At 50.3% G+C, this 27,850-nt stretch overlaps 1 protein-coding gene across 2 annotated transcripts; it reads left to right on the forward strand.

Annotated features, from left to right (window-relative positions):
- On the forward strand, positions 1 to 27,706 carry HID1 (HID1 domain containing). Of its 2 annotated transcripts, none has more exons than XM_038165303.2 (19): positions 1 to 231; positions 5,873 to 6,022; positions 7,698 to 7,868; positions 10,541 to 10,654; positions 13,297 to 13,403; positions 13,902 to 14,018; positions 14,528 to 14,750; positions 15,153 to 15,209; positions 15,306 to 15,446; positions 15,859 to 15,949; positions 16,583 to 16,734; positions 17,986 to 18,064; positions 18,706 to 18,870; positions 20,044 to 20,271; positions 20,747 to 20,880; positions 24,003 to 24,083; positions 24,501 to 24,592; positions 24,970 to 25,128; positions 25,583 to 27,706. In XM_038165303.2, the coding sequence occupies exons 1-19, from the start codon at positions 166 to 168 to the stop codon at positions 25,644 to 25,646; spliced, it is 2,391 nt and encodes a 796-aa protein (XP_038021231.1). In that variant the 5' UTR covers positions 1 to 165; the 3' UTR covers positions 25,647 to 27,706. The 2 variants fall into 2 exon arrangements, with proteins under 2 accessions (XP_038021231.1, XP_038021232.1); XM_038165304.2 differs by having other exon boundaries at positions 20,747 to 20,853.
- Positions 27,707 to 27,850: the final 144 nt, after the last annotated feature.

Raw genomic sequence — 27,850 nt, forward strand, 5'->3', positions numbered from 1 at the left:
GGCAGAGGAGGAGGAGGAGGAGGAGAAGGAGGAGCCGGCACCGGGCTTGACAGGAGGAGGGAAGCGGGGATGGAGGCAGCGGCGGCCCCAGCCGGGGAGGAGGGAGCAGAGCCGTGAGGGACGGCCCGGCCCTGCCCTGCCCTGCCTTGCCCTGCCCGCCACACCATGGGCAGCGCCGACTCCAAGCTCAACTTCAGGAAGGCCGTGATCCAGCTCACCACCAAGACCCAGGTGAGGGCCGCCATGTCGCGGGGTGGCTGCGGGGAGGGGAGGGAGGGGGCCGCCATGTCGGGAGCCGCCCCGAGCCCTCCCGGCCGTGACAGCCCCGGTGCTGAGGGCAGGGGTGGCACTGAGGGTGTCACTGGGGGTGGCCGCTATTTCTCCTCAGGGGCTCCTCATCTGCAGGGCTGTGTGCCCTGAGGACAGCGGGCAGCAGCTTGGGCCCACCGCCGGTGGGCTGCAGGGGTGATGCAGGGAGCAGATGGGGGCGAGCAGCCCCCACCCCTCGCCTCGCCTCTCCCCGGGGTGCCGGCTGGGTGGGCAGCACGCTCACGGCACCCATGGCTTCCCAAAACGGGGAAGGGTGACGTGTGGCTGGGTGCTGCTGGCGACCTCCGACGTGTTGCGCCTCGCAGTGCCTCCCCTGTGGGGTTTATTTATTTCCCCACCCCTTCAAAATACCAATGGAGAATCAATGTCAGTGGAGAATCTCGCCCTGTTCCTGGGTAATGCCTAAGGGAAGGGGATGTTGGCCAACCGTGCTGCTAGGACAGCTGTTTTTGCAGGAGAAGCAGCTTCCACCTGTGAGCTGTGAAATAACGCTTTATTTCTGAAGGCTTTGAAGGAATCGAACGAAAGGCGGCCAGGGCTGTGCGTGGAGTGGGGCTGCCTGCAGGTGGGACAGATGTTGTGCGTGTCCTGGAGCTGCTTTCAGCCTTGTCTTACATTGGGGTCCAGCGGCAGCACGCTGGCAGGGAAGCAGGAGGCTGCCTTTGTGTCCGAGGGGCAGAGAGGTCTTGTTTTATGGGGGAATAAAACAAGGGTTCCCCTGAGCTGCAACAGAATTGCTGTTCTGAGCTGCCTTTGGTGACGAGGTAATAATGGCAGCTGGGAAAACTTGAGAGGTGATGGAAGAAATAGATGTGAGAATGAGGAGTGAAGTCAGAAGAACAGGGTATGAGTACAGAGGGGTGAAGGGTAAGGGGAGGGAATGTGTGAAAACTCGTGAGGTGAGGACTAGGACTGGGAAACAAATCACAGAAAGTAAGGCTGTGAGAGGCTAAGAAATTAATTGTGTTCGTACTCTAAAGCAGTGCTGGTTCTATCTGCATTGCTCAGGAATGGTTTTCAGGAACGTGTCCTTAAAAACACCGTCTGTTGTGGATGTTCCACAATATCCTCAGGCAGGAAGAGAAGTGGATGAATTAATGTTCAAAGGGATGCTTCCAAAGTCTCTTTTGGATGCCAAAATAGTTCAGAGTGCCTTCAGCGTTGGGCTGTCCTCCCTTCGCTGGGGAACACGCTTCTGAAGTGAGACTGGGGGGAAAAAAAATCAAGGCCAGCTTCTCAGTGCCTGTGTTAGCTCAAGGTATCCTCTCTGTCTGCTGCTCACAAAGAAAATCCTGTATGAGGCAATCCTTCATGTTGCCAGCCAAGAGGAGAGCGCTCCCCTCCCCCAGTTTATTGACGTGTGCAAGGAAAGGAGGCTTGCTGGGGCCCTGAATAAGAGGAAGGAGAGAAGGCTTCGTTTTCGACCGGATTCATTTCACAGCTTTGTGGTCTAGGTGAGACTGCCTGCCATGTGGAAAAAGGGTGGGGAATTGGCGCTCCCATATTTACACACCGCAGAAGGGCACTGGTGTTTGCTTGTGCAGGATGCATGACTGGGCTCTCCTGGTGCCTTCCGAGCTTGCACCAGCAGCAACCTCCGTGTCAGCTCCCAGTGCACAGGTCTGGATTCAAAACCAAGTTGCAGTAACGTATGGAATCGAATCCTCACTTCAAAGCCATTAGCTTAAAATACACTTTGCTTTTTCAGCAGCATGTCTCCTTCCTTGCAGCCTTCTCCTCTTACATTAGGTAGCTGGACGAATAGATTTTCATTAAATCACTGGTAACGTGAAACCATGAGCTTAGTAATGCACTGTGCAGTGTTTCCCAAGGCTTTGATGGAAGGAAGTGGTCCAGCAGAGAGCACTCACTGGCGAAAGTTCAGAGTTTGCACCGAAGGTAGTTTTATCTTAAAAATAAGTTGCTATAATCTTCGGGTTTTCATGAAGTAAGAGTGTTCCCATGTGAACGTTAAAAATAGAAAAAACCTGCAAGTAGCATAATACTTCAATGCTTGTAGCACATGTGGAGCCCAGAACTTGAAAGTCAAATGAAGGATGGACGAAAATGAAACTGACTTCACTGATTTTTAACTCCCAAAGTGCCCGTGAAAGTGCTGTCTGCTTCACGAGGGAAAAGAAGCATGGGCTGTGAGTATAAAAGCTCGTTGGTGGCAGGGCACAGAACTGGAGCCGGGAGCCCCAGCTGCTGTTGGGAAATGTGCATTCTTTCCTCAGTTCGTTGGAGATTAAATGGTTTCTGCAAGCAACCGACTGGAAGATAAGAAATTTTGATCTTGTGAACTTGCTTGTTAGGTTTAAATGCCAGCTGTGCCTCTGCTTTTAAAGGGGCAAGAAGGATCAAACACAAGGGACAAACTCCCCTCCTGCCTTTCTGACTGATGTGCAAATGCACTATTACAACGGGCTGTTAATGTGAGCCTGATCAAAATACATCAGACGGTTAGACACTGAGTAGCCTATTTCTGGAAGTATTCAAATATCCAAGAGACTGGGAAATATCCAAGTCTCCCAGGCTGATCAAAAGCAAAGTTGTCATCTTAAAACCAAAGTCGCAGGTAAGGCTCCACGTAGCTGACTCTTCTCCTAGACTTTCACCGCCAGACTGCCACAAATCCCATTTTCCAGTTCCCTTTGCAGCGCCCTGTGGGAGCAGAGACCTGGCAACAGACTCTTTTGGGGTTTCTCCGTGGTTCTGCGCTGCTGACCGTAAAGATCCTCTTAAAAAAATAAATCACTTCTGTTAAGGTAGCTGTGTGGAGCTGCTGCTCTTGGCAGCAAGGATGGAGCCTTGCTACTGATTAACGTGTTGAATAAATCTGTCCTCTGACTTTCCTTTTACGCAGCAGCTCGCAAACGTGGTTAGAGGTGCTTGAATGGTCTGAAGCTAATAACCAGCTGGCCCTGCAGGGCTGCGTGATCTCCTCCAGCTCCATCAGGTGCTGCATGAACGGCTCCGTGGTCACTGCACTCAATAATTCTGCCTCCTTTGGGGGGAAAGGAGCACGCTGCTGTTACTTATTAGCTGAATTTGTGCCGTACTGGCTGGAAAACCTTGCCAGTGGGGCCTGGTTGGGAGGAGGATGCAAATACCCTGCCGGAGGGATTATAGGAAAAGCGAGAAGGGGTTGAATGAGAAAGTGAAGGTGATAGCGGCCTCGGGCTGGGGGGAGGCCGTGCTTCGGGACCTTTTCCTGTTTGCAGGACGAGGTCAGCTCCACGCTGCTTTCATGTTTCCTGCCATGTATCCTGTTTGCCCGGGACTGCTCGGTCAGGTCTGTGTTTCTCTGCTCAGGAGCTGGCGAGGTGCTTGTAGCCCACGTGGCTTCCTTGTCTGATTCCTGCAGCGTGTGTGGACGGCATTTTAAAGAACCTGAAGCCCCAAGCTGATAACGATTGGGAAATAAAGGCTGGGGGTGTCCAGTGGGGCTAATTCTGGCTGCTGGTCTGGAGGAGGTGAAGTGGCCCCAGCTCGTGGTATTGCTGCTGAGGATTCAGCTCCTCGTGGAGCTCTTCTTGCTGAAGCACCGTGTGTGCAGCCAGGGCTAGCTGCGGCGCTGGGATTTGTCACTGCAGCATGTGCAGTGCCAGCACGTGTAGCTAAATCTTGACATTTGCAATGAAAATATCCACGGCTGGTGAACGGGACTGTTCTGGGTCTGTACCTCCCTTTTCTGCGTGCTGGGTATAAGCTGCCGGGTGAGCTCAGCACAAGGAAACGGCTATTCACATCCCCAGAGATGCCGTGTGCGGAGTACAATCAGCTTCAAAACATCCACGTTTACACGAACGTGGCTGAATTAGCTCCATGATGCCAGGCCGTTAATTAAAGCAGGGGGGCTGCAGGGATGAGCGTGACTCAGTGCCGAGTCCCTGGCCCGGGATCGCACACGGGATCCCATCTGGTGGCTGGGAAGCCGACTTGCTGTGGCTAGTGAAAGGGAAAGAGAGGGTGTTTGGGCATCGTCTGCTTGCCAAGATGGCAGGCACAGCTTTCACATGGCCGCAGCATCCTACGCTGCAGCTCGGGGACCTGCTGTGCTCCTCCACCTCTGGCTCCTTGCAGTCAGAGGCCGAATCCATCGGAGCGGCCGCGTTCAACCTCCGAGGAGGCAACAGGGAGGTGAAGGGATCTGCAGGTACTGGATGGAAATGCTTCCTCCTTCCCCTCCAGATGAGAGGGGAGCCATTCTTTATGCATGAGCTCCAATTAGCAGCAATTGCTGCCGGCTGTTGGCAGGGGGAGTGGCTGTGGCAGGCGGCCAGGAGTGGCAATTAGCCGCGGGGTTGTGGTTTGGAAGGGGGGGAAGGAAGTGTGGGGTGTTTCCTGCATTACCTTGGTGGGTTTTCCAACCGCTCGGCTCCTTTTTGAGGAGCGCGATTAGAGGTCTGCTTTGCAAACAGCTTTGCTCCCGTTGAGGTGTTTCGTGGCCAGGTGGCGGGATGGCACAGCTCCCTCGTGCTCTTTGGAAAGTGGATTCCCCCGAAAGCCAGGCTGAAAGCACCCGGCTGTTCCTACAGATCCCCTCGGAGCGGCTGTCAGCTTGGATCCTTTGGAAAAATCACTTTTCCCTTGAAAAAGGGCTCGGTGGGGATTTGCCGTGGTGGCCAGGTGATAAAATGAAGAGGATTTCAGCACCAGAGCAGCGTCGAAGCAGGTGCATGCCCACCTGTGGTTTCGTCTGGTTTTGTTTGGGGCTGGCGGGTGGCTCGGGCTGATTCCTGGCGTGCCTGGAAGGACAGGGACACTGACACGGCGCCCCAGGGCACTGCAGCTGGAGGAGGAGAGCTTCGGGACAGTGACCTGCTGTACCCGTCTGCCTGCTCCTCCTCTGCTTTCCAGCCTCAGGCGGTGGTGACACGTCACCTGCGAGTTCAGGCTGTGAGCTCAGGCCCTGGGGCTTCTTCCCATCCCAGGGAGAAATGCAGCTTCTCTCTCTGGGCTGTGAGGTTCCCCCCTCCACTGAGTCAGCTGCTGCTCGCTTTGGAGCCCCCACACGACGCGGGCAGGAGCTGCCCCTTGTCCCAAATGAGGGCAGGGCGGGTGGCTGCAGGCCACTGGGACTTGAGGGTGGGCTTGAGGAGGGTGCTTGTGCTCACACTGCAACAAGGCGAAGCTGGTGCTGGTGAGAGAGGCGATCCTCTGTACCTGCAGGGCCTTGGGGTGACGGTGTTCCCAGAGGAACAGGTGTACAAGCAATTGCTTTGCTTTTTTGGGGTCTGGGCCTCCTCCCTCCTCTCTTCCTTGCACGCTCAGGGATTTTTAAAAGCAAGGCAGCAAGTGGCTGCACGGAGCCCGGTTGCCCATAAATATTTGATTCGGAAAGATCAATCCCGTTGCGTCCATAAATGCTTTGAGGTGGGTCTGTCGGTTCCGTGTGTCTGTGCCCTAACAGGGGACATCCCTGCTTGTTTCCCAGAGGCTTTGGCCCATGCCCGTGAGTAAAGAGCTTGTCACACGTGCCCCAGGTTGTCGTGGGCTGGTGGTTCTGCCTCTGTTAACCCTCTCTGTCTCTCCGCAGCCCGTGGAGGCGACGGATGACGCCTTCTGGGACCAGTTCTGGGCAGACACAGCCACGTCGGTGCAGGATGTCTTCGCCCTGGTGCCAGCTGCGGAGATCCGAGCGGTGCGAGAGGAATCCCCTTCGAACCTGGCGACCCTGTGTTACAAGGTGAGGCTGCCACTGCCTTCTCCCTGGTGCTGTGCTGGCAGGGGGTGTCCCTGCGTGGCTCCCCGTGGCTCCTGAGGGAGGACAGGTTCCGTTTTGTTTCCTTGCACCCTGTGCTGTGCTTGCTTGTCCCTGTCTCCCCGATGACAACCCTCAGCACTTCCTCTCTTGGTTTCCCACAGACCACAGCCGATGTTTGCTCTGTGTGGAGCCTTTCCACTCTTGTCCTCATCCCACATCTCACTTTTGCCTGCACCTAGGGCACGCCACACCAAGGCTGCACACGTTTGGTGAGGCTGAGCCACCTGACTGCTGTCCACATCTAATCGCTCCTCCCCTTGTATCAGGTCGGCTTCAAGCTCCTTGAGCCCAGAAGGGTGAGGAGTTTGTCACTGTAAAACTCCCCGGATGACGTCAGGGAGAGATTTTGAGCCTCTTCTTCCTTCTGCCATGACATCAGAACGTCCCTGGCACTGCTTCTGGTGTTGCCATGTCCTTGCGTGGAGCACGAGGGACGTTGACTTGTTTCCTACCCTGCCAGGTCTGGCAAATTGTCAAGCTGGCTGGCAACAGCCGGGACTGCTGAGGGAACAGCCTTATGCTGCCTGGGAAAGTGCAGGTGTTAACGATGCTCTTGATTTGAGTCATGCAAAGAGCAGCCTTGAATTTGGCTTGTTGGAAATGTTCTGAGTGGCATTTTCCCATTTTAAAGTGGTTGTTACCATCCTGGTTTTTCTTCCCTGCTCTGCAAAACGTGAACACGACCTCCTGAATCATACTGAAGGTACCTGACTGGGTATTTCACTTCAGACATACCTGGAGTGGATGCTTGAAGAAGAATACAAAAATGAGGGAGAATACGGTGATCCTTCCCTAGTGCTGTCCCCTAGCTTCTGGCAAGCAGCAGATTGGGAATTGGTCAGGACAGCTACCCCCAGCCCCTCTCTCCTAACTCCTTCATCTGTGTGTCCTCTTTCCCCAATTAAACGAGGTTAAAATATGGGTTCTCCTTGCTGGTAGCAGATGTGTTGGGAGACCTGCTCACTGAGGAACCCCTGGTGTTGGGAACCTTGGCTCGGAGGAGTTCGCAGGTTCCTGCACGCTTCTGTGAGGCTGAAGGCCACAACCGGTGCCAGGCGTGGCGTGACACTGGCTGAGCACAACAGCATGGCTGAAATGTCACTTGCAGCCGTGGCTGCACTCTGCATATGTCCCCGCAGCACAGAGTATAAATGGGACTGGAAAAATATTCACACCTACTCACGGAGCTGTGCGTGGATGGGCTGAGACTGCACAAGCAGCATTTAAATGCCCATTAAGGCAGCGACGCGAGCTAGCAGTGACCCAGACAGCCTGCTGTGAAAAGAAGTGGGGACACCTCACCCGTGAGTTAGAAAGCTGCACGGGGAATCCTTGGTAAATGTTGCTGCTTTCATTCCCCTCCCTTTCCCTTGGGGTTAAGAGGCAAGACAGAAGCAACTGAAGAAGCTGCTTATGACCGTTGAGCCCATTTCTGCAGGCAGTTTCAGGCAGCAGTGCAGATGGAGCACTGAACTCGGGGAAGACGGGCTCCAGGCACTGCCTGTAACTATGTGAGGGTGTCACCAGCAGGACAGGGCTCTGCAGCTCCTACTCACATCCAGGCTAACGCTTCCTGCCTTGTTTTTATTTCCCTCAGGCCGTGGAGAAGCTGGTGCAGGGAGCAGAGAGCGGCTGCCACACGGAGAAGGAGAGACAAATCGTCTTGAACTGTTGCCGGCTCCTCACCCGCATCCTGCCTTACATCTTTGAGGACCCAGACTGGAGAGGTTTCTTCTGGTCAACTGTCCCCGGGGCTGGCAGAGGAGGGGTCTGTCTCTTGGCACTTATTTTTCCTTCTGGAGGGTGAAGGGAGGGTGCAGCGAGGAGGGGCAGCAGCAGAGCAGTCATTTCTGTTTGGTCACGAACCAGGTAGCACCTTCTGAGTAGCTCCCTTTCTTTGATTCTTGGTGCTCTTCCTCTCACCCTCAACTGCTCTGCTCAGCATGGGTTGCTGTCTTCTGAATATTTCAGTGGGGAGCGTATCTGGAGAGAAAGAGAGATGGTATGCGAGAGAGAGCTCCTCCAGCATGAGGTATGAATTGAAATGAATGTGAGAGCAGTGCTAAAAGCTGTATGACTTTATTAAAACTGAGCTGAGCTTACTGCATTAACTACAATTTATTTAAGAATAGAGTCGAGCTGAAATAGCTTTCACTGATTGTAGTGATTCTGCTGATTTCACAGTGTCACATTTAAAGCAAATAGTGCTAGAGAAGCTCTCAGCATCGTGGGTCAATATCCTGCTTGTAACAGTTTTAACCAGCTGCTGGGTGAAGCCCACAAGTGAGCGAGAGCGATTAAAGAATCAGGTACTGTTTGTGGCCCTGTCAGTGACAGCGATAACCTAGGGCAGTCTCTGAACTTCGCTACAGTTCTCTGTCTGGAGACAGGGCACAATTTTCTTCCTCTGCACAGAAAAGCACCAAAAATGCTCTGGGATCTTTTGCAAATAGTGTTGAAAACACAGCGGAGTTAGGCCAGGAATACTCTTTACCTGCTCTCTGCCTCACCAGCTGCTGTTTTGGGCACGGAGAGCGCTCTCCTGGAAACTTCTGAATCTGCAGGTCAGCGTGACTGTGCCGAGGAGCGCACCTTCCCCTGAATATTGTGTGTGCTGCCGTGTTTTGGGGGAGGGCTGGAAGGGCTTGGCAGTGCTTGGTACAGCACGAACCTAACCTTGTGCTCTCTCCACCTGCCACCTCTAATCTGTTTCGCCTGAGGCCACTTCAAGGGGAAAAGGAAGCCTCTGCGAGCAGCTCTGCTATGTGCACGGTGTGACCGGGGGGTGGCTGTCCACCCTTTCATCCCTGTGGGGGCTGAGAGTGCTGGAGGGGCTCAGCAGGGGAGCTGCTGAACCCTGCCGCTTCGGGGAAGGAACGTGCGAGGAGCCGGGTGCTGTGATCCAGCTGCTGTTAAACTGTTCTTCCACCTTGTCCAGCAGCTGGAGGAGGGTTTCTCAGCCTCGGAGCGGTGGCATCACCCCGAGGGGCTGAGAAATAAAGCCCTCAGACCCCGGGGAAGGTGGGGGTCACGTCTAATCTAGGAGCGACTCTTTTGCTGTCTGAAGGCTGATTTCTCCCTTGGAACTGGAGAGGAGGACGATGTGCCTGGACCATTATCTCTGTGATTATCCTCTGCCTGCCTCATGATGGGTGGCAGAGCTCCTGGAGCACGGGCTCCTCCCTCCTGTAAAGGTCAAGGGAACGTGGGTGGGTGGATGCAGTCCCTGAAGCAGAGGTTTTGGGACTAGGCAGGGGCTGGTAGGGTTATGTCCTTGTGTTTAGGAAGAGGATGGGGGACGGTTTTTGAAAACCAAATCTTTCAAGAGATCTGCGGAGGAGCGGGTGTGTTCCCTACAGATCTGTGGGCTCGTTGCACGTCTCCCATTTGGGATGTGGTGCCCAGAGCCTGCGGGGACTTTTTCTGGCAGCTGAAGCTATATTTAGCAAAGCCCATTCTTGAAAAAGAAGTCCCCATGGACCCTAATGCTTTTCCTTTCATCATCCTTCCTGAACAGAAGCATCTTTCCTGCCTGACAGCTTCGTCCCTCCTCTCTTGGCCTCTCCTCACATCCGGGAGCTGTTTGACGGTGGCAGTCGCTGCGACAGACGTCAGAGCCACACAGGCTCTTATCCCCGGTGGCTGCCTGCTGGGATTTAGGAGCCACGTGTCACACGCAGGCTGGCAGAAGCCTGCCTGAGACAGATTAGCTCCTGCCACTCCTGCTCCCTGCCTTGCCCCCCAGCACCAGTGCGTGGTGGGGAAGCCTCCCCCCCAGGATGCTCTCTGACAGGCAGGATCTGGCAAGGTTTCCCAGGGCAACAGCTGCAGAGGAGTAGCCAGGCACGACTCGAGTGATTGCTTTGAATGCTGGAGACTGCAAAATCCCCTCTGCTGTCATGCCTGCCCTGCCGCGGCAGGCTGAGGCCGCCCCTTGCTGAGCACGCTACACGCAGCCTCTCCCTTTTCTGTCACCTCCAGTTCCTGGCAGCCCAGGCAGGACTTTTAGAGGTTTTACACCTGTTGTCACTGGTGCCTGGCTTCTTCCTCGTGCTGTCTGTGTGAATCACCTTCCTGGATTCCTTTGTGGCTGTAAAAACCTCTCCTCTGTAGATGGATCCCTTTCCTTCTGCCCTCAGTAAGCCAAGCATCTCCACGTGGCAGCGTCCAGTGCTACTCTTCTGCTTTCCCAGCATCTCTGGGCCTGCTCAGTTTGGTCTCATTAAAGACCTTGTTCCTATTTAGTCATCGCTTCCCAGGGCAAATTTTTTTGCCTCTCTTGGGTGGGTTTTGTGTGCTTCTCCCTCATGTCCCTTTGTAACTTTGGTTCCCTGCACATTCACAGGGAGCATGCCTTCTCTTGCTGTGTTACAGTAGTGTTACTGTGTGCTCTTTGCTAACCCCGTGCTGACAATACCCTTCCACAATTCTCACTTTCAGGGAGATGACGATGATGAAAATGCCCGGCCGCTGGCTGAATCGTTGCTCCTTGCTGTTGCAGATCTGCTCTTCTGTCCTGACTTCACTGTGCAAAGCCACCGGAGGAGCACGGTGGTGAGTTGAATCATGAAATTACCTCCACAGAGGAAGATTAATCGCGTGGTGGAGGGCGTGTTGGCAGACCTCAGCAGCTTCCTTGCTGACTTGCAGGCAGGAAAACATGGAGTCCCTGAGCTTGAACACAGGGTGTGTTACAAAACATTGATCAGTGGTTTGGGTTCACTCCGTGGTGTTTGTGTCCTGAAAAATGGATGTTCTAGGACTGCTTTGTGAATCTCAGCTGAAGAGGCTGTTGCTTACCCCTGCACTACAGCTTGCCTGCCAGGAAGATGTGGTCGTGCAGGCAAACAGCTGCTCTTCTGTTGCTCCCAGCAGAGCAGAGACCTTTAGCACCTTGCTCCATTCACTGGCAATTTGGCACAGTCCAGGGCAGGAAGTTGCTGTTTGCCTGACTCCAGGTGCTGTGAATGGTCTGCTCTGGTCTCTGTTGTGGCTTTCCATCTTCTCACCATCTCTATCACGTAGCAAAGAAATCTGTTCTGATACTTCTGGTGATTGTCTTTATTTCAGAGGAGTTCCCTCTGAAACGATCAGGTTTCCTACCAGATGTGCTAAGGATGTATTCTTCTACTTTTCCCATCTTGCCAACCCAAAGCTTTCTGGTGTTTATTGTAGGTATAGTCTATAACCAAATGTGGGCAGTCCTCCTTTTTGGTATTGTGCTGAAGTAAACTTAAAAAAAATAATAATGAAAACACACCATGATCAATTAGTGTGTATTTGATGACTGCAAAATTCCCCAACAGACCTGAATACTATCTAGTTTGCTCAAAATTTCTGAGTGGTAGAAACAGTTTATTTAATGAAGCTTCTTAAAAAAAGTTAAATAGATCTAATTAGACAATGGGATCATGAATGCTTTATGTTACTTGCTGTTAGCTGCCTCTGCAGTCATTGCCTAGCTGTCTTCCCTCTCTGGATTTTGTTTGACCTGTGCTCTTGGGTCTGACTGCGGGTTAAGAGGAGAGAGGTGAGTACAACCTCCTCGTGCTCCTGGCAGAACAGCATGTGGCCCCAGAGGTACAGGTTGTGGCTGGTAGTTGCTGAAGGAGAACTGAATAAAGAGGAAGAGTGGTGGGAGGGAATTGACAAAGGAGACCTGGCAGAGACCTATGGTCTTTTTACAGTTTGCTTTCCTATTGAAGTCAGCTTTGGTTTTATGGCTGGAAACTGGGGATCCCTCTGTCATGCACAGTGCCTGCATCTGGGTGTTTATCACTTATCTGCAAAGGCTGAATTCTCTGAAGGCACAAGTATCTGCTTTTTTAGACCTGGGCAACTACTGTAGTGATGGCTAGGAATGTGCTGTCTCCTAGTGTTCCTGCTTAGTCACACATGGTACAAACAGGTGTGTGGATGCAGTTGAATTTCTTTCCATGAAGCTTATGTGTGGCAGATGTTAAAGAAGGGAGATCTGAGACACTCCAGTCTCAGAAAGAGTTGTTCTGAGTAGCTGGATGAGAAACCTGGCAGCAGGTGAGCTCTGTCCTGTCTGCATGAAGTGAGTAGGAAGGCAGGAAGAAGCAGGACTGTGGAGGAAGCTGCAGTTGCCTCTGTGTCTGCAGTAACTGCTGCTGACATGCTGGTTTTGTGGGAGTCGTGGTTGAGGTGCTGAGTGCAGCTTGGTTTTCCTCAAGCCCTGCTGTCCTGAGATCAGTGCCGTTACAGGAGGGAGGGAAGGAAGTTACACAGTGGGAACCCGGAGCAATTAAAGACATTCCTCTGATGTGCTTTCCCCGATTGCAGGGAGGTGAAAAAATAGAATTTGCTTAATTAAACCCACTAAAAGAGACAGCCAAAGTGTGCCAAGAGTGCTTGACGTGAGTATATTCATCTGGGCCCTTGCTCCCCGTCGTTTCGGGAGGGTCAGCATGTGGTGCTCAGTGCCTTCTTGTCTCAGCAAAGCTGCTTCAACCCTGACTCAGCCGACTGCGACAAAGGAGGAAGGCAGGCTGCTATGGTTCATCTCCTCGGGTTGCAAAGCAGGAGTTCGGGAATCATGCCAGGAGCTGTCAAGGGGGTGGGAGAGCTCTGACTGGGAGAGTCACCTTCTTGCTTTGCCCTCTGAAAAGCAAGTCACAGCAGTATGTGCTTTTAGTACAAATTAGGGGTAATTTGCTGCTTCTCTTGCCTTTGAGGCACAGCCATTGCAGGTCACCGTTATGTGTGTAAAATCAGTACAATGGGCTCTGAGATAAGGTGGAGGTGTTGAGCAGGAATTAGACCCCCATGTGGTGCTCTCTGGAGAGAGAGAAAAGGAAAAAGCCTGACCTGGGCTGTGTTTTGTGAGGTGCAGAGGGAAGGAGAGGAGGTGGTGATGCATCCCATATGAGAACATGGCATATCCAGGATCCTTTGGTGACGGGTGACCCTTCCCAGTGGAGGTGGCGAGCACTGCGCCTTGGCGTGCTGGAGGAAGGGCCTCGTTCTGTGTGAGACCCAGTGCCTGCTGCAGATGAGAGGTTCTCTCTCAGGGATGCTCTGGGTGGGGCTGGTACATGCAGCCTGAGCATCTGGGTGCCTCTCAGCTGGTTTCTTTGCTGCTGTTAAAGGTCGGAGCTGAGCTGCCTTGGATTCCAGCAGCACTGTCAACTCTTGCAAGAGCTTGTGCTCTGACCTCCTGTCTCTCTCCACAGGACACAGCAGAAGATATCCACTCCATTGACAGCTGTGAGTACATCTGGGAGGCAGGAGTGGGCTTTGCTCACTCTCCACAGCCTAACTACATCCATGACTTGAATAGGTAAGGGAGTCTGCAAGGGGAGAATGGATTGAAGCTGGGCTCAGGAGAGGGAGTATGAGGGCAATGGGCTCTGCTTGCCTCTTGGGATGGCTGCGACTTTCCCAGGGCCTTTGTCCCTTTCTGAGCTAAGATGTCTGTCAGCAAAGAAGAAATCCAGCTGTCTGTTTGAAGAGCTTTTTGTAATGGGATATGGGAGTTGGAGTGTCTGCAACAGGAACTGGCAAAACACTGCTTTGAAATGGCTGAGGAGCTCTGTATCGTGTGTTTTTTGTTTTTATTTTTTTCTTCCCCCCAAAAAAGTTCTGCTGAGCTTTGTGCCAGTGCTTTTGAATGAAATGTTGCTTATGAAATTAAATGGCCTCAGCTTTCTGTGGGAAGGGCTTTCTAGATGTGACTGAGCTTTTCTTACGTGTTGTTGTGGTAAGCGTTTGTGCCTTTTGTACCCAGTCCCTGCTCCTGAACAGCTCCAGGATTTGGCCTCTTCTTCCCTTCTTTCAGGACAGAGCTGCTTAAACTGCTGCTGACCTGTTTCTCAGAGGCCATGTATCTGCCTCCCTCTTCAGACAGCAGCAACACCAACCCCTGGGTGCAGTTCTTCTGCTCTACAGAGAACAGGTGAGGGTGCGAGACTGCGTGCGAGAGGGAGAAATGCCTGCAGGTTTTTCCCAGGGAGCATGTTGGTAATGGGGAGCGCTGTAGATCCCTGCCACAGATCCTGTTCCCTGGTGTGGGTGGTGAGTGGCTGGTGGTGGCAGGTGACTGCTGCCCTCTAGTGACATCTCCTCTGGGATTTTGGGCTCCTCAGGTGACAGCTGCCCACTGGAGCAGGACGATTAGGTCTTTCTGGTGTCTGGACAGGATTCCTCTGGGAGGCCACACTCTGGAAGGTCTTTTTGACCTCCCCTTCCTTCTCAGCTGTAGTCCACGAGACCAGCTGGGAGGTGGAGTGGCAGCTCTTGTCTCTGGGCTGCTCAGTCATGGGCCACTGTCAGAGTTAGGTGGGTTAGAGAAGATGCTGGTGTTTTGTCATGATCCCCAAATCTTGGGGAGAGGTGCTTGTCTCTCCCCAGGCAGCACCGTTTGCTTCCTGCTTCTGCCTTCTGAGAATGTTTTCTCCTGCCCAGGCACGCGCTCCCCCTCTTCACCTCGCTCCTGAACGTCGTCTGTGCCTACGACCCGGTGGGTTACGGGATCCCTTACAACCACCTGCTTTTCTCTGACTACCGCGAGCCCCTAGTGGAGGAGGCCGCCCAGGTGCTGATTGTCACTTTGGACTATGACAGCTCCACCAGTTCAAGTCCCACTGTGGATGGCACAACCACTGGCACGGCCATGGATGATGTGGATGTGAGTGAGACTGGGATCTGTATTTGCTGGTCTCCTAAATGCCCTGTGGTCCTCTTATGCCAGCTTGCCCTGTAGGTAGGGCTGACCTGTAGGGCACAGCAATGTTCCTTTGCAGTCTGCTGTCTCTGGCCCAGTTCTTTTTCCTTTCCTGTAGGACACTAAGCAGCCATAGATAACCAAACCACCAGGTTTTGGTCAGTGACTTGGATCAGGAGCATGTAAGTGAGAAGCTCCTGACTTTACCGATCCCCCTGGTGCTCTGTCTTTTAGTATTTAACACTGGATCATTCACAGAGGAAAGCTGAAATGAGAGAGATTAGCTCCCAGAGCCAGTGGTTACACTTGACTTCCTGAGTAAATCCTGTTGCCAGTAAGCATTTCACTCATTGTCTTTGAACACAGCCTCCAGGACCAGACAATCTGTTCGTGAATTACCTCTCAAGGATACACCGAGAGGAGGTAACGTGCTCCTGTCCTGAGCTACTTCATGCCTGTTTTCTTGTTGATCGCGCTAGCACTGAACCCACCACAGTCTCTTTCCTGGTCTGTCAGCAGGATTTCCAGTTCATCCTGAAAGGAGTGGCCCGCTTGTTATCAAACCCGCTGGTCCAGACCTACCTGCCAAACTCTGCCAAGAAGATCCAATTCCATCAGGAACTCCTCGTCCTATTCTGGAAACTCTGTGACTTCAACAAGGTGCGGATCTGCTTGTTGTTGGGCTTTGCCCCTCCTGTTTGCCTGCTGCCCAGAACCTGGTGTGGCTCAGGCTGGACAGAGCTCTGGTGAAGGGCTGTGAGCCGCGGCTCTGTGCTGCTCCTGCCAGCAGTGCTGCTCCCAGCTGGGTGGGCTGGGACTGCTCTGGCCCCAGGGAGAGCCTGTGAGAGGGGCTTCACCTCCCAGAGGTCAGTGCTTGAGGCAAGTACAGGAGCAGGTATTAAAATAACTACAAATAATGCTGGGAATAAAGTGCCAATGCATATACCAGTCTTTCTGATATTCTTGAGTGACCAGTTAGCTTGAGGCTACCCAGACTGAGTCTTGTGGATGGTGAAAAAAAAAAAACAGAAAACCAAATATCTTTATAATTGTCTGAAATATCTCCTTCCAGAAATTCCTCTTCTTTGTGCTGAAGAGCAGTGATGTTCTGGACATCCTTGTCCCGATCTTGTATTTTCTCAACGACGCCAGAGCAGACCAGTGTAAGTTGGTTATTTTCAGTACTTGGGATGGTCTGTGCTTAGCAGCTGAGTGTTTTTAAGATGCTTCTTCCCTACCACTGAGATGTAATAGTAGCTTGAGAGTATGTCCCTAGCCTTCTGCAGGCATGAAGTTCAGTTAGCTGGGTCTTGGTATTTGTAATGGACTAGAAGGCTGTGTTTTATACCACAGCACAGGGAAGGGAGATTCTTAGCGTGTGATAACTCATTTTGAGTCATTATGCCAAAAGCTGTCCCCTTGATTCCATGAAGAGGGAGAAGTGGGCAATCTGTTCTTGCCTTGGGTATAAATTGGGTATTACTCCATTGCTGAATAGTGGAAAGAAGTCAGATCTTTCCTACTAGGGTGATGGATTTACATAAAGAACATAAAGAGACGCATAATTTATCTGAGACTTAGTGTTGTAGTGGCCCCCCTGGGGCTTGAGACAGACACTGGTACTCACAATGGAAGGAACTCTGTGTGGGATGTCCCTTATCGGTGTACTCTGGTCTCTGCAGTTTCTCTTTTAGTCCCATTGTGTTTCTCCTCTGTCTTTGCTGCCCTCCCGTTTTCAGCAGTCCTTTGGTCTCATTATGATGTTCTGTGTTTTTTATTATTGTCTTCCTCTGCAGCACGAGTGGGCTTGATGCACATCGGGGTCTTTATCCTCCTGCTTCTCAGTGGGGAGCGTAACTTTGGGGTTCGACTGAACAAGCCGTATTCTGTACGAGTGCCTATGGACATCCCTGTCTTCACAGGGACTCACGCGGATCTGCTCATCATAGTCAGTATAGCTCCAGCAGTCCTCTTCTGTCTCTCCTAACTCCTGGTTGATACCTCCTCAAATTACTGGAGGAAGCAGAACAATTTACTGATCTTTCTTAGACTGTCAGTCCACCGAACAGCTAAAAATCTGTGGGATGTATCCAAGAACTGGTGGGATCTTTTCCCTCTGTTAACCTGAGGCGATGTGTCTGGCAGGGGGCATGCATCGTGCAGATGATCCTAAAGAAGAAGAATCTGGGATGGAGCTGGACTAGTGTCTAAAGGACTCAGGGCCTGGCAAAATGGGGTGGGTGGATGATCTCTAACAGGCTTAGAGGCAGGAGACCTGACTGTGTTGCTGGCTCTGTCCCAAGTAACCAGAGTTGTTTGTCGGAAGGGCGACAACGGTATTACGAAGCTCAACCCCACAGGTTTAGGTTGCTGCAAGATTCCATTCATCCCTCAGCCTGTAGTGATGAGGGCCATGATAACCTACGAACAGCTGTACGTTTTGCAGTGCCAGCCTTTTGTAGTACTCTCGTGGCATGTTAGTGCTCATTTGTCAGGGAAGAATTTCTCAGCAGCATCTGATGAAACCTCCAAAAGGAGATTCCAGTTAGAGGGAGTACAAAGAAGTCTGCTCACCAAAACTGTTCTCGATGCTGCGTGTTTTGTTGCTATATTTCAATACTTTTATTACAGATTACCTACATAATTTCATTATGCTGCATGCCCTACAAGCATGCCTGCTGGAGGTGGGAAGGCCAAGACTGAAAACGTCTGAACTGGTTGTGGGGCGTTTGAAAACGTCCACGTCTGAGGGTGTAGTTAAGAAATGTAGGACAAACATTTGAGTTGGAAGTTTGTGCTAAAATCAAATGTGAGATCATTAGCTCCTTGGCATTTCAAGCAGCTGTCATTAGGGTTCAGAGACAAAACTCCGTTGGAGGTGAAGACAGTTCTTACTTCCTGGTTGCTTATTTTTGTCTCGGGCTGGCTGTGCATTTTGGAGCAGCTCACGGTCAGTTTCTGTTTGCAGAGCCATAATCACATCCCCAAAGGATTCCTTGCAAATGAAAGCTTGCGCTCCTGGAGCACAGGTCTGCAGTGAGAGCAGCCTTCCCCACCTGTGTAATTGTGGAGTATGCAGGGCCCTGCCTAGGAAGGAATGGTGTCAGGTAGCGATTAGTGTGGGGGTGGCACTGGTTTTGGTTGAGAGGGTGCTTTCAGTAAGGTGCTACCTTGCTCAAGAACCCTTTCCTTGCCGTAGGTCTTTCACAAGATCATAACCAGCGGGCATCAGCGTCTGCAGCCTCTCTTTGACTGCCTGCTCACCATCGTTGTGAACGGTAAGCCCTGCTGTGTGAAACACCCACCCGCAGAGGGGGCAGCTGCTCTCGCTGCCTCTCCCTGCGTTCCTACCTGTGCCTGTTAATATCCACCGGTGTCAGCGACTGCTGCTGGAAATTGACCCTTTCTGTTCTGTGCTAGAGATGCTTGCTGCAGAGCTGACCTGTCTGCAGGTTTATGGCCTGGGCTTAGTCAGATAAGACAGAGAGAGTGACAGCAGGGTTCCTGGATCCCCTCTGGGATGGAGAAGGGCATTTGCCAGACCACCTGGTGAGGGTGGCAGCAGTGCTGGTCCTCTCCAGCAGGGAGTGCCACCTCCCCGCGGTGGCGCTGGTTTCCCTTGGGCTTAGCGGGTGTCCAGGTGGCTCCAGCTGTGCACGCTTTTCAGGAGATCCGGTGTTAATAATGTAAAACCACAGAAGATGCTCTGAAAGCAGAAACACCTGCTTTTGCAAGGCCATGTCTATATTTAGCTTCTCTTCTTTTTATAAAGATTTCTGCAGAGCCCTGTTGGGCTCAACTATTCCATGAGGCTTTCCCAGAAGTGCAGGGTGAGGAGATGGTGGAAGTGACATTATTTGTGGTGTATTTATGTGGCTCCTTTGTTCTATCTCCAGTTTTCATTGTTTGTGTTTCATAGTGTCTCCGTACCTGAAGTCTCTCTCCATGGTGGCTGCTAACAAGTTATTGCATCTGCTGGAGGCTTTCTCCACCACCTGGTTCTTGTTCTCTGCTGTCCAGAACCACCACCTCGTTTTCTTCTTGCTGGAAGTCTTCAACAACATAATTCAGTACCAATTTGATGGTAAGAAACCGCCTGCTGTATTTAGTGGGTTTGTGCTAGTTTAGAGAAAGTCCAAATTCACGTGATGGGAGGGAAGAAGTGTAGAAGCCATCTACATGGAGGCTCGTCTAGCTTGGAGAAGTTGGGTTAGCAGCAGTCATTGTTGGGTACTGATCCAGATGGGCTGGATTAGAGCACAATGAAGGGCTGCTATTTATCAGCATAACCTCAGCCCCCTGCAGACTAGAAGTTGAGATGGATAGAGGGGAAGAAGGGAAAGGGAGTGGTTAAGGCTTAAGTTGTAGCTGGCTGAATGCTGCTGTAAAACTGCCCGTGTTGCTCAGCAAAGTAAGTGATGGAACAAAACAATTTCCATCTCCTTTAGTGTTTAAAAGTGCCTTTCAATTCTGCTCTGACAGAGCAGTTGAGCTGATGACCAAAAAGCCCCATTCAAACAAAGTTCTAGCACTTGCTATCTCTCCAGGAAATCCCTTACTGTTTCCCTCCTAAAAGCATGACAGTTGCTTACCTCTAGGAAATGAGAGTGAGGTCCCTTAGCCTGCTGGGAGTTCTTAATTCTTCTTGCTCAAAAATTAATGTTTTGTTTTAAAACCACAAGTCAGGAGTGGTCATTCTGCTTACCTAATGGGAAACTAGCAAGTGGTGGATGACAGATCCTACAGCAGCCTTTGTGGGTGTGTTTTATATTTTATGTTAGATGACAGTTTCGTTCTGTTTCCTGCTACCTTAGAGATGATGGGAATTCTGGTCTTTTGGCTGTCCTACTGTAAGCCTGTTTCTCCTCAAGTGGAATGCCTCTGGCTCTCTTTGTGTGCTTTTTGTTGAAGATGGAGAAATGTTGAATCTTGACTAACAAACTTCTCTTCCAAAACAGGTGGTAATATATGGCTTAAAGTGTCCTATTATTTCTCACTTGTTTCAATGTCATTCTCTAAGCCAATTCTTGTCAACCTTCCCTCCTGGGAAGAATTTCGCTGATTTTCCTTACTGCATTGTGATGGATAAAAGAGTACAGAACTCTGCTCTTTCTTCCTTGTGCCATTGCTTGTAACAGGTGGGGGCATGGTTCTCTGAGCTTGCAGGGACTCCACAATCATGCTTCAAGTTTCCAGCGAGCTAGACTGCATTGGCAAAGTCTTCCTCCTCTACTCATTTTGTTGCTGTGATTCCCAGGGAACTCAAATTTGGTCTACGCCGTTATCCGCAAGCGGAACGTGTTTCACCAGCTGGCCAACTTACCCACGGACTCGCAGTCCATCCAGAAAGGTTTGCAGCGCAAGAAGAAAACTCCCGAGCCCATTTCTCGCACCAACTCCCAGGATGGAGCCTCCATGGAGGGGTCGCGTCCTGCTGCCCCTGCTGAACCGGGGACACTGAAGACGAGTTTGGTGGCTACTCCAGGTCAGCTTTAGTTTATCTTTGGAACAGGAGAGTGGTTTGTTTTCACTGTGAGGTACAGCGTGGACTCACCCTTTCACTGGGCGTGGGAGAGATTAAGAGTTTACGTCTGTGAATGACTTACTGCCTTGCAGTCTCAGCTTTAGATCAGTTTGCCCAAGCTGTGAGCAGGTCAAAGTAAAGTGAAGTCTCAGACCTAGTGTCTACATGACCTTTTGTCTCAATCTTGACTTCTTGACTCAGTTTAACTACATCCATGTGAGCTCTGTGTCTGTGTTGCAAGAAGGAGCATTTTCCAGAGACAAATGAACTCCTTTAAGGTGATGAGATCAAAGCTAGATCTCGCTGCTCCTATTGAAAGGAGAGCGCTTCAGATGTCAGCAGATGCTTAGTGTCTGTGCCTGGTAAGGCAGAGAAGAACATCCTGTTTTTAAGCTTCTAATTCACTGCTTCTGAGCTTTTTGTGTTTTGAACACAGGAATTGACAAGCTCACAGAGAAGTCACAGGTATCAGAGGATGGGACCATGCGTTCACTGGAGCCTGAGTCTTCACAACCTCCACCAGAGGGTAACCTGCCCTCAGCTGTGAGTGATGGGGAGCCCTGGAGTGGGGTAAGGACAGGCATTGGTGCGTAGGGAAGATCTAGAGCTTGTTGTGAAATGAACTAAAATGTGGGACTTCAGATAAAGAGGTCTAGTTGGCCCCCTGAAGAAAGGCATCACATTAGAAGCAATATGCATAGTGTTATTACATGAGCTGTGCTGCAAAACACCATTATTCATGAGTACTGTTGCATCACCTTGGTTGTTCCGTGTTCGTGCTAGTGCCACACGAGCTAGGACACTAGAGGAGCTTTCTCTAACTTGAAGCTCCTGACGGAGCAGTAAGTGTGTAAATGAAAAGGGATGCATTCCTGATTCAGAGGCTTTCAGCTCAGGTTCTGACTGCTGCTCCTCTTCTGTCTCTGTCCTTTCTGGAATGCAGAGCTCTGCCAGCATACTCTGGCTTGCTGCTGTTGTGAAAAGTGTGTTCCCGTGAGGGCTTGCTTGGGACGCTGCCTTCAGAGTGGCAGTTGTTCAGCCACGCAGATGAGACAGAGGCTTTGCGGTTTGTGAGTCAGGGCTGTGCTGCTCTTTTAGGCTCTGCTGGTGGTGTCAGCCTTCTGGCATCTACTGACTTTCCCCATCAAGAGCTATAAAATGGCTGCTTTCCAATTTCAGCGGAGCAGGAGTCTTCTGATGCTCGCCATTAACTCCTCAGATAGTGACCTTTCCAGTCTGCTTTCAAAACCCTCCCGGCTGTCTTGTAGGAAGCATCTTAGGAAGGCTGCCCTGCGCATTCTGTGCTTCTTCAGCAAGGCCACGTTTATGCACCTAGTGCTGCCTTGTGTTCTGCGTAAGCATTTACTGTCCCCTGAGCCATTTGCTTGCAGTGAGAACGCTGCATCCATCCACACAAGGGTGCGTGGCTGCCCCAGGGTGAAAGGCATTACTCTTTCCCAGTTTTTCCTCTCTTAATTTTCTGTGGAATGGCTTAATTCTTGACCAGCTCTCACCAGGTGTAAAGCCAACTGTGCAGGAGGTAACGAGTTGAGGTGAGGCGATGTATTTTATTGTGGGCTTCTATGGCTCGTGGAGATGTTACAAGAATCTTTAGGTCTGTTTTTCTCTTGACATGCTTTTGGCTGTGACAGTGCTGCAGAACTGAGGTACAAGTAGGGGATATTTGAAAGGACATCTCAATCTAGCAGAGCAGGCTGGAGACTCCTCTATTTTACCCTTCCATTCTGAACCTCTCTGTTGCTTCTGCTTGTGTGTGTGTGTGCACGTGGGGTGTTTAGTCTTGGACAGACATTGCCCGTTAGCCAGCTCTACCTGGCTGCAGCAGTGCTGCTTGCATGGCTGAACATTTGGCATGGGGCCAGAAGGCAGACAGGAGGTGAAGGGCAGTAAAGCACCGGGTGTGGGATTTGCTATGGGGATAATCATCACTGCAACTGCATTGTGCTTCAGGTCGCACGCACCAGTCTCCAGGGGTTGTGGTGTTTCAGGCTGTCTGAACATTGTCTTCTTTCTGGGCTCCATCCTGATTCCGACCTGCTGAGTTAAGATAAACTAAGAGACAAGGGATAAATGTTAGGATCCCCCACCCTTACGAGTGATTTATGTTCTTTCATTTATCTGTTGCAATGTTCTTCCCTTATCAGCCATAAACATTTCAAAAGTGTCTCGTGAAACGTTTAACACCCCTCACATTTCAGTGTAATTCCATCTCACATCTCCTAAATATGTCAGCTGGCTGCCAGCCCTCGGATGACAGCTGAAAGGGGGCAAGGGCTGTGGGAGACAGAGGAGGGAAGAGGAAGAGAGGGTAAGGTCATCTGAACGAGATCAAAGGGGTTTTGTTTTTATGAATTCTATTTTTAGAAACTTGATGGGGACAAGGCAATGAAGCTGAAATGTAAGGCTGTAACTGCCAGCATTGCAAAACAATATTGCTGCTTAGGCTTGGAGTAAACTGGAACAAACAGTGATCCTGAATAGCGTAGGATCAGTCTTACTTACCCTTCGTGGCCTTCCCTGGTGCCAGGTGTAGTCACAGTCAGCCAGAAGTCTTTAAGCACACAATTAATTATGTTGTCATTCAGCGAGATCTTTGCTGAGAACTTTTAGAATGGTTTTCTTCCTCTGGCAGCCTGTGAAGCGGAATCGTGGGTCACTAGATCTGTGTCCAGCAGCTGGTTTGAGCTGTTCCCCCGTCACAGAAGGGCTGGTAAGGCACAGTTAGCTTCCAGAGGATTGCGGCAGAGCTCTGCCCCAGACCTGCTGCTTCTGGCTGCGAAGGTGACATGTGAATGAGTCTGTGCAGTGACGTCCCTTTGACGTTAAATGCAGAGGTGCAAAATGGCAGTGGAAGGAAGTACTGTTCCTTTTTGTTTCACAGAGAAGTCGGTTTAGACTGCAGTAATGAATGGTCAGGGTGCGTTGCAGAAGGAAAAAGCCTCCCCACGTTGGTATTGATAGTGATCTTAAAGGGTTTTCCTTCCATCCCACCCATGAATACTGGGAGGTTTCGTTGGCTGACCTTAAAAGTCAGGGTGTTAGTGATGTCTGCAGAGTGACGGAGAGGAAAAGAAGAATAAAAGATTTCTGGGTCTTGATCTTCTGGCCAGAGCTTTTCGGAAGTCACTAATGACAGCGTTCCTGTTTGGGGCATGAGTGTATTGTTCCTTAAGAGGGGCTGGTTAGGAGTTCCAAGAGCTCACCCCTGGAAAAATGTTCTTTGAGATGTATCAGGATGGGCACCGAAAAGCCCAGAGATACTCATTGTATTATATTAGGTCTGAAAAGCTTTGGCCTTTATCTGCTTAATCTCTGTACTGGAAGAAAGAACCATGCCTGAGCTGCCTTTCACCTGTACCATTTAATTCACCCACTGTGGATTGTTCCAGCAGAGTGTCAGGAATGGTGACTGGATCTGTAACCTTGCCACGGTCCTGCACCTTGACCCCATCAAATATTGCCACTCGCTGGGTTGAAACAAATGGTTTTGGTGAATGAAGGGCTGCTGGGTTTGAGCTGTTCTAGGGACAGGCTGAACTGTCTTGCCCAGATCTGGAAAAGCTGGGGAGAAATTAGCAGCCAGAGAATTGTATTTCTTGCTCTAACGTGTGATTTTTATTTTTAATATAATTATTTAAAGCAAAATAAAACAAGTTTTAATTTATTTATAGGAAGTGTCGCATCCCCGACGGGACCGAAGGCGTCTCTCTAGTGCATCCTCCAGTGGACAGTGGACCCCAACTCCCGACTGGGTAAGGGAATCTGGACAGGGGAAATAAATGAGGAAAAGAGTTGTGGCAGAAATGCTTTTTCCTGATGCTCTCCCTCCCCTTTTTCCCTTTTTTCCGACTTCCCTTTTTCCCGACTTCCCCAGAGGAAAGGATTTCCTCAGGGAACGAGTTTTGACTTACGATCAAAGCTCCAGAAGTTTATTAGCAACTGAGAAGAAATATTTTGTTTTACTTGTTTCAAACCAATGCCCTACTATTTTCATTGAGTGGCTCAGAGTTTTACTGCTCCGGGATCGATTGTATTGTTGTCGTGCACTCAGCTCAGCCATCACCCTTGGGATTTTTGTAAACATCATTTGTTGTAGTGATAGTGGAGATAACTGTAGAAAAACTGCTAATACGGTGCATTGACTTCCCTGTGGGCTTTCTTACTCACAGGTGATGTCTTGGAAGTCAAAGCTTCCCCTGCAGACAATCATGCGGCTCCTACAGGTGCTGGTCCCTCAGGTGGAGAAGATCTGCATTGACAAGTAGGTGCTTTGTTTTGAGAGAGAAACTGACAAAGACAAAAAGGGCTGTGCAAGGTGTAAAGAGCTCTGTGAGGTTTGGAGGGCCTGTAGGGGAAATCAGGCCAGCAAATCTGATTTACTCATATCTATTTTCTTGTAAAGTATAATTGAAAGCCTTACAGCCTCAGCAGAGGAGATGTTATCTGGCTTGTCAGGCTTCTTGTTTGTCTGATCCATTCCCAATTATTATTTTTTTTTCAGTAGAGAGAGTGTTTGTCCTTGATAGCACACACAGGGAGCGGGTGACTGTGGCTCCTTTACAGCGATACTTCATGTTGCAGCAGTTCTGGAGATGTCTGTGGGACGTGGCACTTACATTCCTGTTCTGTCTTTTGTAGGGGTCTCACAGATGAATCGGAGATCCTCAAGTTCTTGCAGCATGGCACGCTGGTGGGGCTGCTGCCTGTCCCTCACCCCATCCTCATTCGCAAGTATCAGGCTAACTCGGGCACTGCCATGTGGTTCCGCACCTATATGTGGGGTGTTATTTATTTGAGGTAAACCATTTAGATGCAACTTGATCTTTTCCAAACATTTTGTTGGTCTGTAAAGAGAGTAGATGCACTTGGCCAGCTTGGAATTTCCTCTCATTTAAGGGATACAAAGATACTTTTGCCTTGGAAAAGACAAGGGTGAATCAGCTGGTCTGAAACTTGGAGTGGGAGATGTGAAGGGAGTTGGTCTGGGAGTACTGCTTGTTAGGGATCTTGTAGCTTTTCTATTCCCTGCTGCTGCTTAGAAGGGATGGTACAGAGATTTCATGCAAAGCTCTGGCTTTGTGGGATGTTGTAGATGCTGTCAGCCCTTTAAGGGCCGTTGTCTCACAACCATTGTTCTTTTTTGCAAGCTGCAGGCATTATGTTTAGCCAGCTCCTGTAATCCTGGCTATGAGATTTGAATTCCATGTACCTAGCCACAAAGAATAAAGTGGATCTTGTCTTTCTCTTCCAGGAATGTGGATCCCCCAATCTGGTATGACACGGATGTGAAGCTGTTTGAAATTCAGCGGGTCTAAGAGAGCACTTACCTCTATGAAGAGAAATACACTGGATCTCTAAGGACTTTGCTGTGTGCTGCTTCGTCACAGCTATTCCTACATTTCACATCCAGCTGAGAGACCAAAAGGACAATCACTCCATTTACCTCCCTGTCATTTAAAGCTTTAATTGGGACCTGCTTGGACATCCCTCCCCCCAGCTCACTTCTCTCCCGTCACCCTTCACTATGAACCTTGAGTGAAAGATGTCTAAGGGATTGTCCATTGTTGTGGTTGCACTAGAAATCAGACTGTTCTTAGCTCTTCTATTACTCTTTTGCTCCTGGATTTGGTTTGGAAACCAATCTGACCTTGTCCTTGCCCTGGTCAGAGTCAGCATTTAATTGAAAAGACGAGCTGTAAATTGGGTGCAAGGGAGAGGCTGCTATTCCTGCAGGAGACGGGGTTTGGAAACGGCAGTTACTTTCATGTGGCTCCGTAATGTTTCCGGGGGCATCCCTTCTGGCTGCAGGTGTCTCCCTGGTGTCTCAGTTGTGTATCGGTAGGGAAATCTTTCCCGTCCAAATGAAAGGGAGAATTTACTGAAGGAAAAATTTGTGTCTCAGTTTTGAATCTCTCTACTTCTTTCCTGGAAAGCCACTTAAGAAATTTTGTAGCAGCTGGTGCTTTGGTGAGGCGAGAGAAGTTTTTCTTGGGCTTCCAGGCCCAGCAGCCTGTCCTTCACGGTCAGGTGTTGCAACAGAGTGTGTGCATCACTTTGGAAAGCCCTGTTTGGTCTTTGTATACACACAGGAAGGAATGGACTGGATCAGTGAGAACAAGGAGAAGAGATTGGTAGCCTCCTTTAGACTTCTCCAGAAAGGACAGTGTCACGTGGGTTTAAAAGGAATCACATCCTTCCATCTCTGCCTGGCAAATTGGTGCAATGCAGGGAGTGGAAGGGCCTTTTGCACATCACCGTCTAAGGCAGGGAATCGAGAGAGGTGCTCAGGGAAGTTGTGGCAGGAAGTTTGAAGCTGTAGGAGGAAAAGCATCTCCATGTCACTAGGGAGTGGAGAGCGCGAAGGCAAAGTCTGATTCTTCAGGGCATTTTGATAGTGACCGAGTTGTCAGATCCTGAATGTATTGGGTCCCAAGTTCTGCAAAGTCTGGGAAGCCAGAGTTAGAATTAGTGGGAGGCTGACTGCTGTTGGCTTGGTTCAGCAGCACGTAGTTGTGCACTGGGAGGTGGAGACATCCTGGGCTTTGAGTCAGATTTTAAACTCTGCTGGGACGGGCTGCTGTCTATGACCTGTGTGGTCTTTAGGCAAAGAAACGTGAGGGGTCCTGTCACGAACTGACAACTTGCCCTCTCCAAAACCTAGCCATTGGTGCTGTGGTCTTCAGCTTCTTAGGAGGATCACTGGCTGTGAGCTGTCCGCCTTTGCTCAGAACCGGTGAGATCATTCCTTGGAAACTGGTCTCACACCTTGAAATAAGGGGGGAGGTAAGGCACTTGTAACCCTTCCCTAAGGTTAGTGTACTGCTGGCTTGTAGTCAGGTGGCTTCCTCCACTTTTGGCCCTGAAAGTAGACTGAAGTCCTAGGCCAGCTGACAGCTGAAATAAAGCCTGAATGTTTTTTTTCTGAAGGATAAGAAATATGGGAAATAGAGGTTAATTTCCCCACCCCATCTCTGCCCCATCTCCAGTCCACTTCGCCATTTAGCACTACACCCATCCCGACCCCATCTCTGTTCAGATACCAGCAGGGTGAGGTCTCTGTTTTACTTGGAATCTCTCATATATACGAATGTGATTTGGTGGGGCCAGCCTCTGACTGTATGGCACTTGCACCTCACAGCCAGAATGGGACGTTGTTTCCCATGCGCTTGCCTCTTCCCTCCTGTGGATCTGCTGGTTCTCATGATCTCTTCCATCCTCTTTTCTGCTTTGTTTCTTTGTGAGTCCCTCTGGAAACACTTTTTTGTTGTTTTTCTTGGTGTTTGGAGTCTAATCTTTGTTCTGTGGAAATCAACTTGCACTGTAAACTATTTGCTTATTTACAGAGAGAAAGATAAAGATTATCTGAAACATGCAATTGGTTGTTTATTTTTTCCCACAGAGAGGTTTATAATATTGTTTGTTTTATGCTGGGGTAATTTGTGCTGCTAGGGGACCATGTGCTAGCTTCTTCTGCAGTGTGTGGATTTTTTAAATCACAAAAGAAGATGACACTATGGAA

This window comes from Anas platyrhynchos, chromosome 19 (assembly GCF_047663525.1).
Source record: "Anas platyrhynchos isolate ZD024472 breed Pekin duck chromosome 19, IASCAAS_PekinDuck_T2T, whole genome shotgun sequence".
Lineage (NCBI taxonomy): Eukaryota > Metazoa > Chordata > Aves > Anseriformes > Anatidae > Anas > Anas platyrhynchos.